Here is a 14,364-nt window from a genome sequence, read left to right on the forward strand (position 1 = left end):
GAAAACTTGGTTAAACCAAGATCTTACCAAAACACTATTTCCTTTAGGAGTCTGCTTTAAGTACTCACAATAAGCGAGAGAAAGTATTAACATAAATATAGAGCTATTTAGTATTACTAAATGATCAGATCTTTTAATTTGTCACCTTTTTCCCAGAAAACCAAGGCTGTGTCTGTAGTACAAGGGAACTTTCCCCATTTAGTCTGGTGCTTTCCACTGAATAGAGTGTGGTCCAGTAGAGATATCCACCAACTGAATCCACCACCATGTCATTCACCAATAGCTTCACGTGGGTAACAATGTCTGTGTGTCCCGTCAACACAGACTGCCTTTGTATCTAAAAAACATAATTGTATGGCCAGTTAATGGCTTTCAAGTGACATTATTATTTCTTAATAGTTTATTGCAATCATTAATAAATTGCTTGATTAATCCATTCATTCATTCAACCACAAATAGTGATTGGCACTATGTGCTGGGTAGTGTAATAAGCCTTGGAAACACAGCAACAAGCAAACAGTCATGGCACCTGCCCTCATGGGGCTTATCTGTTTTCATGCCTCCAAAGAGAAGGGAAATAAATTTACCTTGCATAAAAATAACTGCTTTTCCTAATTATACATCCAGACAATGTGAACACTGCTGGATAGGAATATATTTGATTAGACTCCCGAAAAAAGATGTTTATGTCCCTATAAATGATGACATCTCTCCTTGCTCCTCTCTATCAGTGTAGTTCCCTAATATTTCATGATTATCAATAATGTGCCAGGCACTGTACTTTTTTATCTTTAAAATATAAACTCCTGTAATCCTCACATTAAGCTTATGAAGGATTTCTATTCCCTATTTTTTCACAGGTAAAGTGGATTAAAGTTAAACAATTTGTCCTGGAGTTAAACACTTTAATAAGAGATAGAGAAAATACTTAAAACTGGTTTTTATGTCCACTCTTCCATTTCCTTTTTCAAAACTATTTTTAAACTAACCCATTTGAGGGAGTGTTTTCTGACTAACCCCACTCAATTTCATTCTGCTTGCACATCTTTGGCACTTATGAATTCAGATTGTACCATATTGCTTTGTCTCTAAATACATTGCTTCATATGCTTCTTTATTTTATATATGTATTTTATCTCATCAGAAGAGCAGGGACAACTGATGATGGCTGCACATCAATGGACACACTAAAAAAAATCTCTGAATGCTACACAATAAAAGAATGAATTTTGTGTTATGTGAATTATATCACAACAAAGTTGTTTTTAAAATAGCAGGGACATGTCGGCTATTTGTTTTATATTCCCTACTTTGCCTTCTTTCAAGGACTTCAACGCATTGGTAGTAGATAAATGATTGCTGGACAAATAAATGAATGGACAGCAAGTACTTTCCTGATTAAAAATGATTTCAATACCTTATTTCTTGATCTGTCAGGCCAATGTTCTTGTCATTAGCCATCATCTTTCTCTTCAAAATATATCACTCCACAGGTGTGCTGGATGTCTTTATTTTGCCTCTAGGTCTAATCCCCACCCTTCTCCACCCTACTCTGTGCCCCCATAGGCCAACATCTACGGACTTTATCTGCTAGGCTGAAGGGTTGTTGTCTGGCTTCTGGGGAGGTTCAGCCAATGGAAGCACTGGCAGATCAGACGGCAGGAGGAAGGAGGGGTTGGGGTTCTTATTCCTTTAGCTGGCTCCTTGCCAGACCATACATCTTGATAGTGGCCAGCTTCTGTGCCTAAAGTCACAGTCCATATCAGCTCCTCTCCTACAGCTACAGCCCTCACCAGGTTCTTCCACTTCTTCCCCTTGCCTCTTCACACCTAGACTTATGTCTTCGCACACTTGTAAACCGTGAGGATGCCTCAACATCATTTGTTCATTTTCCCTAGCCCTGTGCACACCTTTGAAAATAGTCTCTTCACTTAGTTGCCTTGAATCATGCTTTTGGAGCATGCCATGTTCCTGCCAAGAACCAACGCTCAGGTGAGCATTTTCATGTATTTATTTAAACTATTATTGGGGAAAAAATAACGAATTCAACAAATAGTGATAACAAATTTAATTTACAAAAAAACATATTTTAAAAGTGAGATGAGGCCGGGAGCGGTGGCTCATGCCTGTAATCCCAGCACTTTGGGAGGCCGAGGCAGGTAGATCTCTTGAGGTCAGGAGTTCGAGACCAGCCTGGCCAACATGGTGAAACCCCATCTCCACTGAAAATGCAAGAAGTAGCCAGGCATGGTGGCATATGCCTGTAATTCCAGCTACTCGGGAGGCGGAGGCCAAGATGGCGCCACTGCACTCCAGCCTGGGCAGCAGGGTGAAATTGTGTATCAATAAAAGAAAAAAAAAACGTTTAAGTGACTTGGTTTAAAGATAAACATTAAATAAATAATAGCATAAGTGGTGCACAGGTATTTAAAAAAAAAAAAAAGAAATTGGTGTGCAAGTCGCTGAAGTGGATAAGTATCATTCTAGAGCATCCAGAATGCCATGCTTTAACTCACCACATATGTCTTTCCAGCCCAGTAGAGAAAGTGACCCAGCCACTCAAAAGCTAAAGCCCCTGCTCCTGCAATGCTGGGTAGGTGATAATTCTCTGAGATATCCGTCCCATTCAGCAGCCACACAAAAACGTCTCCTTTTGTGTCACTGTAGTAGAGGCTGTTGTTATACCAATCCATGTCTCAAAATAAAGTGAATGATTAGCAGTTATTTTTCATACATACCAACAAAAACATAATGAGCCAACAAATCACATCTGCACCTCAACATAATTTTAAAGAACACACTGACACATATTCACTAGAACTTGATCTGTCAAGAATATTTAAATAATGTTTCCCAAACTCTTAACCCCTGAAACCAGGGAGAACAGTGGATACACATCGAGCATCTCCTCTTTGCCAAACATTGTCCCAGGCAGTTTACAGATCTCATTTAGTTCCTAAAACAAAATTATGAAGTAGGAATTATTCTCATTTTTGAGATGGTAAACCTGAGACAAGGTAAGATCATGTGTTCTGCCTGAGGGCTCACAGATACATCAAGAGGAAGCCCAGACTCAGCCAATGCCAAAGTGGCATTCTCTCCATTGGTGCCACATTACCTACATTTGGCTCCTATGTTGGTCAGAAATGCTGTTGTACTTTTAATGGCCAAATAAATCAATAAACAATTAGATAACTATGGAAGATGTCATCTTCAGGCAAGATCACTGTTATAACACCCTAGAATGAAGACTTTTCTTCCTTCTAACGCCTTCCAGGCAAATTACCCATTCATTACTTAATAATCCTCTTCGTCAACCAATTATTCCTTATACCTTATTTAGAACTCTATGCAGCAGTTTCTGCTCCTGTCTTATAGCAAATGCATAGTAAATTATTTAAGTATAACTGTCTTAGTGGAACAAGATAGGCTGTTAATGTGAGATGGCATTGGTAGATTAATACATCAGCATTATATCAAAGCCTTCCTGGTGGGCATAAAACTAGAAACAACCTCACATTTTGTGACTTAATAAATAGTGTTCCTATATAAGAACTGACATTTTCTTAACAGAATCACTGGCAGTAGAGTTCAGTCAATATTTTTTCCTTTCACTATTGACCAAATACCAAAATACCCTATTCTTTTGATTTATTGAATGATGTGGGAAGTCTTATGAGTAGAAATCTGTCATTCAAGTGAACAGAGGACTTGGGGTTTACCTGACACATTTCCTATATCAGAGGATAAGAACTCTCCTGGGCCAAAGCTATTTAATGGTTTACTCCAAAGCCCATCTTCTTTCACAGCCATGATAAATGGTGGTTCACTAGCTGTTTAGTAAAAAAGAAATTAAAAGAAACATCAGAGAAAGCAAACTCTTTAAAGGTATCTTATATACTTATATCTATGCCTTATATCTTATGAGTTTCTATATAAAGTAAAAGAATGTCAACACTTTGAAAAGTTCTATAAAAGGATATGAGTAATTGTTATCTGTGTAACAAGAATGATCCCATTAAACATACTTTCTGATTTTCACATAAATTTTTGAAATGTGAAGAAAAACGCACGGTGAGATTGCCTCTATAACGGTGTCTTGATCATTGCAGAATTTTTTTTGAGGGGGCTTTGACTACTGTTTGTCATGGTCTCATTCAGAGCATCCAGAAGAGACTGTGTTAACAATAGTAATATGAATGGTATAGTCATCCTTCCATTTCTTTTCAGCCAAGAGGATGGAATTCAGCATACTTCACAGCCCCTCAACTTCTCTCAGCAAGACCCTCAGAGTTCAGAAATGCCACTGCTTAATATACCATAAGAAAGAAGAAACCCGTAAAGAATCAATTATAGTGTTTCCTTAAAAAATATCTTGGAAAGTTTAAAATGGCAGGTTAGAAACACTAGTTAAATATCACACAGTGCTTTATTTGCTTTCCTAATCTCAGGAAATAAATATGTACTCAATATGTGTTTACTCAAACACATACTCAAGAGGTCAATACACCCTCATTCTCATTTCTTTAAACCCAAGGCAAGGAAATTTAAAGGACACTCAGCTAGTCCTCTTTTTGTGAGAGTCACTCCCTAAATCCAGAACATTTTCTCACCTGGCACCAGGGTAGTACCCACTGAGGGCTCTGACCAGGGGCCTGGCCTCTTTGGAGAACTTGCTCTCACAGAAACCTTGTATTTCATAGCACTCTGCAGCTCAGGTACATTCAGCATGGTTCCACTTATGTTCAAGAAAATATGAGTGACTTCAGGAGGGTCTTGGGTGGATACTTTCACCTCATAGGTCCAGTTCTGCCAGGCAGAAGGGCCTAATTCAAAGAGTTCAATAATATCACTGGTCAGGATGACATCTGCAAGGGCAAACCAAGGATTCTCCATAAATTCACCTACAGCCTCATCTCAAATGGGAGAGCAATTGGGCAGTAATATCCGCTACCCCAATAATCACCAGGGATCATTTGTTGATGAGGCTAGGACAGTGTTCATTCCTCATGCCGCTCATTTGGCTGCATTGAAGGAGACAGCATTCCCAACAAATAGGACTGTCCTTCAGTCAAAGCTATATGCTTGCTGCATATAATTGTCAGAGGGGTTCTCTACAACACTAACAGATATAATCAGGCTCTTAATAAAAAATGCTTAATGATGAACCTTTAATGTAATTACCACTGTTTGTATAGTACCTTCCTCCAAGAAGCCCAATCGATAAAAAAAAATACCTATTCATTTTCAGCCATCTTTGAGATATGCAGCAAACAGACATAATTAACTTTGTTCTAAAGCAAAAACAGCCAATGTTTTCTAAATACTTAGTATCGTCTAGGGGATCAGGGATTGGCAAACTCCACTGACAGGCCAAACCTGGCCCACTGTTTCTGTAAATAAAGTTGTAATGGAACACAGCCACATTTATTCATTTACATATTATCTATGACTGTCTTCACACTACAACGACAGAATTGAGTAGCTGACAGGGACCATCTGACCCACAAAGTAAATAAAAATATTTACTATCTGGTCTTTCCTTTACAGAAAAAGTTTGCTGACCTCTGCACTAGATACTGTTCTAAGTGCTCTACTAATGTGTTTTAATTTTATCTGTACAACAGTTCCATTAAATGATATAATAAATATTCCCTGTTTCCAGGTGTGGAAACTGAGGCACAGAGTGGTTTAGTAACTTGCCCAGGGTCATTCTATTAACAAATGGCAAGTATTTGAATCCATGCAGGCTGACTCCAGAGCCCACCTGCTTACCCACCCACATACTACCTCTCTCCAGAGATGGAGATTCGAGTTCAGAGTTTTAGGGAATTGCTGAAATTCATGCAAGCTTTCAACAGCACAAAAAATCTCAACCCAAGTATTCTATCTCCCTGGCTATTTGTTCTGACTAGAATGTCAATGTCTGGATCTTAGCAGACACTCAATAAATGTTCAAATTATTCTATTGGGATATACATGAGAAGTATAGAGATTCTCCTAATGTAAAACTAATAAATGCAGAACAAATGTATAAACTTTTTTTTTTTAGCTAAGTAGCTGCTTCTGGTTGATGACTGAATAGCCAAATGGGGCTCTCAAAATTGAATCAAAACGCCAAGCAGTTCAAACCTTCCTCTTATTCCAGCAAGGGCAGTAACCACCCTGGGGACAGAGCACTCACTGGCTCCTATGGCAAGGGCAGGAGGCTTCCATTGAACAAGAGCCTGGTGAGAGCCAAACAGCACCGAAAGCTCCTGCGGGCGGCCTGGCAGAGGGTGCAGCTGGGAGGATGAGCCAAAGATGACCAAGTTACCAAACCCAAATTCTTCTATGTGACTCAGGTCACATCCCACGATGAACTCATTAAAAGACAAAGCATCCTGTCGGAAAATGACCTTGCCATCTGTGACAAGAAAGTCATTGTTTTCACAAGCAAAACTTTTCACATCAGCAAAGGGGATGCGAGGTAGGATGAGATGGGAAGCAGAGCCATCCAGAAATGTTGACGTGAAGACTTGGGCAGTGTCATTGAAGTAAATGATTCGCTTGGCTTGTGGTTTGATTGCAAAGTCCTTTAACGTGCAACTCTCCACAATACGCACAGCTTCTGCACACCGGCCAGATGGTACAGGAAGGTCTGCTCTATAAATGCCATCTCTCAGGAGGTAAAAGACATACCTGACACAGGAACAAAAGAAACCTCATGAGATTCAGTCCAAAGGTTGATGAGTAACCTCCTCAGCTAATTGCTTCATTCTGTTGCACAATCAGAACTATGTATCTCTGATGTTGCTAAGTACAGGATTTTCCAAGGTGCAAAAAGGTAATTTCCTAAGATATACTCTATTCGTTTAAGTTACAAGTTGGAACATTAGAAAATTTCAGCCTCACTTGTAATGCTTAGTCTCTTAATTATTATAAGTGACTTTTTAAGGAATCAAAAAATTCAAAAACAGGAAGGGTCTTTTATTTTTTTGAGACAAGGTCTTACTCTGTCACCCAGGCTGGAGTTCAGTGACACAATCACAGCTCACTGCAGCCTCAACCTCCTGGGTTCAGGTGATCCTCCCACACCTCAGTATCCCATGTAGCTGGGACCACAGGCTTGCCACCGTGCTCGGCTAATTTTTGTATTTTTTGCGGAGACAGGGTATCACCGTGTTGCCCAAGCTAGTCCTGAACTCCTGGGCTCAAGTGATCTGCACACCTTGGCTTCCCAAAGTGCTGGGATTACAGGCATTAGCCACCAGCCCTGGCCAGGAAGGGTCTTTCAAAATTTTAAAGGAAAACATACTATATAGAAATCACATGGCTAAATATGGTATTTACTATCAAACATTTTTCTCCAAAAAACACACATCCTTAAGTCTAATTTTATCAGTAAATTTTCTCATGCATTCTGAGTGATAAATGGAAGAAAGTAAAACATTTAAACCATTTTTAATTGTACAGTTATCATTTTGCTATAACTAGCATGGCTACTTTGCATTTGCAGTGGACTAATTTTTTTTAATCTACAATTGATGCAGGCAATAGAGCTACCATTTTATAAACCACAAAGAAATACCCCACACATGACTGAAGCAGGAAAATCCAGCAATCAGGAGAAAGAAGCCAACGGAAGAATTAGAGAAGCACATCTAATTTAAAGTCAAACCTCACAGTAACGAGGCAGGTTATTTTAATAATGAAAAAGAAAACATACTGCCAAAATATTTCATTGACAATGAAATATGTAAATAAACTTTTAACTAAAATATAAAACCATTAATGTGGATGTAGCTAATTTACAATTCGTGATTATGGAGAAAGGTGCTAACAGAAGTATACTTTGATAAATTCTTATCCCAACCCCAAGGACTGGCAGCATTCCAACCTCTCATCAAAACTGTCAAATCATTTTCCTTGTCCTTATTTAGTTCTGCTCTAATTCCCCTTGATGACTATTCCAAATCTTGATCAATTTTCTGAAAACTCCTATGCTAGAATAATATCCTGAGATATAAGCTCCATTTTGAGATATGTAGCTATGTTCTTTTCCCTGAGGACGGATTGTAGCAGGCAAAAAGCAAAAACAGCTTGGCTCTTAATTTTCTGCTTTTGTTTCCCAAATTCAAAATTGTTAATGGAATTTGGAGGAATTTCAGAGTAGGTAAAAGGAAAACTATCTGTGGTAAATATTACAATTATTATATTGAAGCAGGGAGGAAGAGAAAGAAAAATAGAAAGAAGGTGAAGAGATCTGGTGCATGGGAAGAGGAGGACAGAGTGAGGAGGAGAAGCTGGGGTGGAAGAAGATGGAGAAGTGGTGGTAGGAAGAAAAGCAGAGGTTTTACAGTAAGTCTGAACTCAATGAGGAGACAATTCGCAGTGCAAAAAGAACAGCATAGAGGAAAATATTTCTAATACCAGGACAATACACTGTTTCACATATCTGATGTCCTTTAGGACTACTATACACAAACTATTGCTGAAAGTTACATGCTGATTTTTATAGAAATTCTCCTATCATGGTATAGAGAGATGGTTAGAAGACAGGCCCTGGAGCTAGAAGTCCTGGAGCAAGATTTCTTGCTCCAGGGCCTGTCTGGTTCCACTGGTTCCATCGCAAAACAGCTGTATAATCTTAGACAATTACTGAATCAACCCGTGTTTCCCTTTCCTTATCTATAAAACTGGAATAATAAAAGTACTTATTTCATAGGGTTGAATACAAATTAAATGAATTATTGGACATAATACACTTAGAAACACACATTCGGTATAAATACTAATTATCATTATCATTTCTAGTCACATTGCAAAATCTAAGCACAAATCCATTTTATCCTAATGGAAAAAAAGAGCCACTGAAGACCTCAGTGATCGCAGTTGAATGATCGATTAGTGGGTAAAGTTCATTATCGTCAGAATGAGTCATTTTGTGTAAGTGTCAACAACAAAGTTACATTTCATAGGACCGTAGACCTTTACACATGAAAACAGTAAGATCCAGAGAATCCTTGTCCTACGTCACAAAGCGTTAAATATTCCATAATTCAGTAATTCATTCAAACCTAGAAGTTAAAATAAATCTTTAGTAAATTGTGAATGAATAGGAATAGAAAGCTTGATTTTAAAATCTACAATGAACAATCTTTTTTAAAAGAAAGTTTTGTTTGTGAAAAACATGTTATGAGCTGTATTTTTTTTTTCATTCAAAATGAAAGCAACTTTATTTCTACAGGAAAGAAAAAAGTTTAATCTTACAAACATGGGCTTTGCCTACTGGTTACTAATCTGTTATTATCTGGTCATATCTGAGAAATAATAACTCCAAAATAACTTTCTATGTGTTTATCCTTCATATTCATATATATCTGGAGTTCACAAAATACATGCACAATAAATACCTCATTTTGTCTTCAAAATAACACAACTGGGTAAGTATTATTACCTTCCCTATATGGATTGACAAATCAATGGTCATAGACATGATATTACTTGCTTGAGGTACTACTCCAATTTAACAGCAAGACTGCGGTACAATGTGTCCATTTCATTTGGGGGTAGGAGGCAGAGTTATCAATCAGCTCCTGTCTCCTATGGTGGAAGCTAGCAGCTTTCTTATTAAAGAACTTTTGATAGATGTGAGAACCAAACCAGAGGAATGAACTACAGTTGAATGGCTCAGCAAAAGGAACAGGTGGAATGAAGGGGCTTTATCACAGGTAGTGTTGAGGGGGAAAGTGAGACTCATTCCCATGATAAAGAAGTGGCAAATCCAGGACTAGAACCCAACCCCTGACTCCCAGACACGAGGTCTTTCCCATATTCCCATATTTGGCTGTGAAGGAGAGAGAAATAACTATAAGAGTTGATTTATGTTTGAAAAAAAATTCCCTCCTGGCTCTACAGAATGAAAACTTTGCCTGAATTTAATTAAATTCACCTAAAGTAAGATGCACAGATAGGTTCATCTGGTACTACAATGTTTCATTAGCAAGCAAGTTTCTCAAAGATTATTTATTGCCAATGGAAGAGAATTCATCTTTACAAGGCTAACACATACCCATTGTATGAATCAGCCACAATTTTTTGAGGTGCACTAATAGAGGGTGGAGTAATTTCCTCGATGTTTGAGCAGTTCTCTAAATCACAGACACATACCTAAAAAAATAAAAAATATACCGGTAGGATTAGCATCTGTCTATACAGCATTAAATTCAGCCAACAAGTATCCCTGAGTATCTGTTCTGTTGGAATTGTACTAGGCACTGAGCACTGTCCAAGACAAATGAGCAAAAAAAAAGCCCTTAAACGGCAGTTTTATATCCTATATCCTAATGAATTTATACATTATTGACATCAATGCAATACAAGTGCCTATTTTCCTGGCTTGTAGAGGCATTCGACTATTTTTAACATTTAAGCGATATCTAGGTTTATGCGCTTTCAACCACAGCAATGGCTGTTGCTTACTGTGATAAGCCTGTACCTTCCAAAGAAGTAGAATTTGAAACATGTCAAGACTATGTCTTCATCAGCTCAAAATAGTCCTTATGCACCACCACCACCACCAACAACAACAAAAAATGGTCTTCCGAAAAGTACAGTACTACTGTGTTTTTGGAGAACTACTAAATTTCCCTCTGGTTATGATATAATTTTAAATGCTTGCAGCTAACTTTGATCATGACTGGCAGTCTTACCTAACAATAACACAGGTACCACCACTATCTTACAGAAGATGAATTATTTTTAATATAAACTCATGACTCTAAAAAAGTACAAATAAAGGTGATTTAATGCTATGTCAGGACTAGTACTAGGTAAAGGCTACACCCTCCTATAGGCCAGATCTATGATTCATTGATAACCTAGTATCTAAGGCATAGTAAATACTTGAGTATTTATTGAATAAGGCAATTGTGTTTAGTATTAAATATACCAAGATATGCATATCAGTATCACTGTCTATCACTATTCCTCTTTAACTTCTCAGACTAACCAGTTCATCCATGATGAAATACATTCTTTGATAAAGCCAATCTATGGAGATAGAAGAAATTAATCCTGAACCTCTGTAAAAAATTCTCAGGTCAGATACATCAGACATGTTGGCAGCCTTCTTCGCCCATATGAGAGTTCCTTCAGAGAAATAAACAATTTGCTGGTGGACATCAACAGATATTCCTAGAAGAGCCATGCAAGTGCACATACATTATTATATAACAACCAGGACAAAAAAAACTTGTATGAATGAGAATTTATTTATTTAATGCTTAATAAATTAAAAGAGAAGTATTTTATTTTAAAAGAAAATATTCTTCTAAATTATTCTAATATATTAGGATATTAAGAGAATATGTTCCAGAAATATTCAAAAATTTTCTTTTATTCTAGAAGTACTTCTTTTAGAATCTTCTTTTCACACTAAGGAATCATTTATCCTTATCATACTGACCTGTAATATTATGGTATATAGCATCCAACCGAAGGCAATGTGCTTCATCTACTAAATGTTTTAAAGATCTCTTTCTTAGAGAAGTTTTTCTGGATAAAAAGAGCCACTGTTCCTCTTGTTGAACTGAAAAAAACAACACAATTTGCAGACAGGTAGACCAACCACAGGTACACTAACAGACACAAAAAAAGATCAGTACTACCCTTCAAAGCAAGGGGACTAGTGCTTGAAAGAGGCTGGTCAAATTTTCTCTAATGGCACTGGAGAATTGCATCTATGGTATAACTCACATTATTCTATGATTGGAGGTAGGAAGTACAGTAACAATCAAATAGGATTTATGTTCATATGCCCCTAAATAACCCAGAAATGGCATCACATGATGTATCACTATTCTCAACAACCTTGCCCCAGCTCAGCTTATTATTTTCAGCCATGAGAATTGGCTCGGTGGAGGTGGTCCACCCCAGGCCAGAGTGGGTTATGCATAACACACACATATTGTCAGACACTGGTTGTCTCTGTGTTGTCTTCAGTATCTTTCCCTTTGGGGCAGAAGAAAGGTCCTTAGAGGAATGACATTGGAAGGCTGCAGAACTCTGCTTGATATCCTGTTCAAGTGGAGACTGACACAAGGTGCATGGGTGAACATTTTTAGGGTATTTAATGAATGTTATGCAATAATCACGGTAACAACAACCTTAACCCTGCTCTATATTTAACTCACCCTTTGGACGTGCTTCTTACATAACAAAAATACCTCTCCTTTCCTAGAGTCTAGGAACAGCCAAAAAAACAAAGGCTGATGATGGATGACATTCAATACCCATTGGCACAGGCATGTACAGATTAGAGTAAGGGGCAGTCAAGTCAGCAAATAGGGTTCTAGTAAAAATAGAAAACAGGTTCCCAGAATTGTGAATCTTTGGATGTTCTCAAAAATCTTTTATTAGTTTCCCCTCAAATTTCCAGTACTTCTTAGAAAGCATTTTCATTTGTTATTTTGCTCACACATATATCATACAGTAAGTATTCAGTCACTTGAGGTAATCAATAAAACACCAAAGCCAAAAAGAAAGGGTGCTTACAAAATAATAAAAGATACTTTGGCAGACTGAATACTTATATAGTAAAATGTAAATTATTAAAGTCCAGATATATTTAAAAACAAAGATACTGGAAAAACAATGTCTGATATATATTAAATAATTATATATAATCTAAAATAGGGATTAGGGCAGAAAAGTTATATGTATCCCTTAAGTGTGTAAATGTGAGTCAGAAACACTAGTGATTTCAACTGAAACCAAAGATTTGAGGCCATTTTTTTAAAACCCTAAATTTTTTATTCTGATTTTCAATTCCCAAATTCTAATATCTAACCACTTACTTTAATTCATCAAATACTTAGGTTCATTTAAAATGGAAAACTTAACAAGTACCCAAAAGACAATAATCATTTGGGCAGAAGAGGTGGGTCTTGAGGTCTACCAGGTGACCCAGGGCTTCTGGCTCTGAAACCACCCTTGCCACCCTCATTCCTGTGTAGCTAAAGGAAGAAGCCTGAGCCATACCTGCTGAAGATGAAGTGGTAATACTAGATTCTGCTCCTGGACCCTCACCAACTTCATTTACTGCTGAAATAGAAAACCTATTCCAAAAACAATTTGGAGAGACGTGTTTCACATGGCATGGTGTGAACATGAGATAAAAATAGAAGGAGCAATAACATTTCTATTTAAAGGATGATGTGGCAATGCATGAGTCTAGTTACGTGGTGCCACTGCTCAGCACCGAAATGACCATCAATCACATCCTTGTTTGCATTCCCCTAGAACAGTTCAGGGTCATAGAGGTCAAAAGCTGAACTCTGCTATCTGCATGACCCCCATTCTTCTCTGAATTTAAAGAGGCTCTAGTAAATGATAGAAAAGCTAACAATAATAAAATAATTACCCTAATGGTTAATAAAAATACCTAAACAGAACTCTACCTCCTTACTTTTTTCATATTGGATTAAATGAAAATTTGACATTCATGGTGTTTATGATGTCTTCATTAGCCATATTTATAAGTATCCTCTGAATATAATAGAAATACTTGAGAATGTTTTTGCTTAGGACACTATAATCTAATAGGCATATAAGCCTGAGGAAAACCACAATGACTTCAACCCAACACCATGGAGTCAGTGGCGCTTCTCAAAGTACATTTAAACTATTTGATACCCATATTTCTTAAATAATTATCATGCCTGCAGCCATGCTGGTTACATTTTCCTCTGTATCACTTAATTCTTACCTGTAGATAGTATTTGGTAAAGTGGAGTAAAACTGGAAACTGGTTCTCTGTGTCCCTGCGTCTAATTTTTGATTTTTGCTGATCAGCCTTAAGTTATAACCCAAAATAGGTCCACCTGGGAATTGAGGTGGATCCCAGCTGACTTCCACAGTGTCGGGACTTGAGCTCTCAATATTCCTAATCAAAGGTGCAGTTTCAGGAACTGGAAGAGATAATGGTGACATTGTGAGCAGAAAAATGTGCAAGCATGATGTTTTTAAAATAAGATGGAAAAAAGTCTTATTTTTTTTTTGAAAACTTAATGGAAACGAAATAATTTTATTAATACTCAAAATATGTGATAGAGGAAAGGTGGTAAGATGTCTAAACCAGTTCGCTCCTTTCCCAAGAGGCCCTTTCAAATGTTACTTTCCTCACTTCTAATTAATGAAATAAAATTAAATATAGTGTATACGAATACAATAATGGCCCTTTTAAAAAAAGTCATCAGGAATCTCTAGAGACTTAAATGAGTTGAAACATGGGATGGAACCAGTTTAGGAAGAAGAGGAGAGTCTGACTAAAACTGGGGTCAATGATCGACAAGTTTAAAAAAAAGTCCATCCTGGGGCCTT

At 37.4% G+C, this 14,364-nt stretch overlaps 1 protein-coding gene across 3 annotated transcripts in view; it reads right to left on the minus strand.

Annotated features, from left to right (window-relative positions):
• The window catches only part of ROS1 (ROS proto-oncogene 1, receptor tyrosine kinase), a 138,744-nt gene that overhangs the window by 95,835 nt on the left and 28,545 nt on the right, over positions 1–14,364 (minus strand). For 2 of the 3 annotated variants that reach the window (XM_034962754.3, XM_034962753.3), the window contains exons 8-17: positions 13,751–13,952; positions 13,024–13,100; positions 11,450–11,572; positions 10,994–11,178; positions 10,055–10,152; positions 6,185–6,681; positions 4,614–4,826; positions 3,723–3,833; positions 2,517–2,695; positions 146–337 (exon numbers count right to left, since the gene is read on the minus strand). In XM_034962754.3, the coding sequence (XP_034818645.3) occupies positions 146–337; positions 2,517–2,695; positions 3,723–3,833; positions 4,614–4,826; positions 6,185–6,681; positions 10,055–10,152; positions 10,994–11,178; positions 11,450–11,572; positions 13,024–13,100; positions 13,751–13,952 (1,877 nt within the window). Of the gene's footprint in view, positions 1–145; positions 338–2,516; positions 2,696–3,722; positions 3,834–4,613; positions 4,869–6,184; positions 6,682–10,054; positions 10,153–10,993; positions 11,179–11,449; positions 11,573–13,023; positions 13,101–13,750; positions 13,953–14,364 lie in introns of all 3 variants that reach the window. The other variant, XM_063605435.1, reaches the window with a different exon arrangement.

The sequence above is a fragment of the Pan paniscus genome, chromosome 5, assembly GCF_029289425.2.
Source record: "Pan paniscus chromosome 5, NHGRI_mPanPan1-v2.0_pri, whole genome shotgun sequence".
In the NCBI taxonomy this organism is placed as follows: Eukaryota; Metazoa; Chordata; class Mammalia; order Primates; family Hominidae; genus Pan; species Pan paniscus.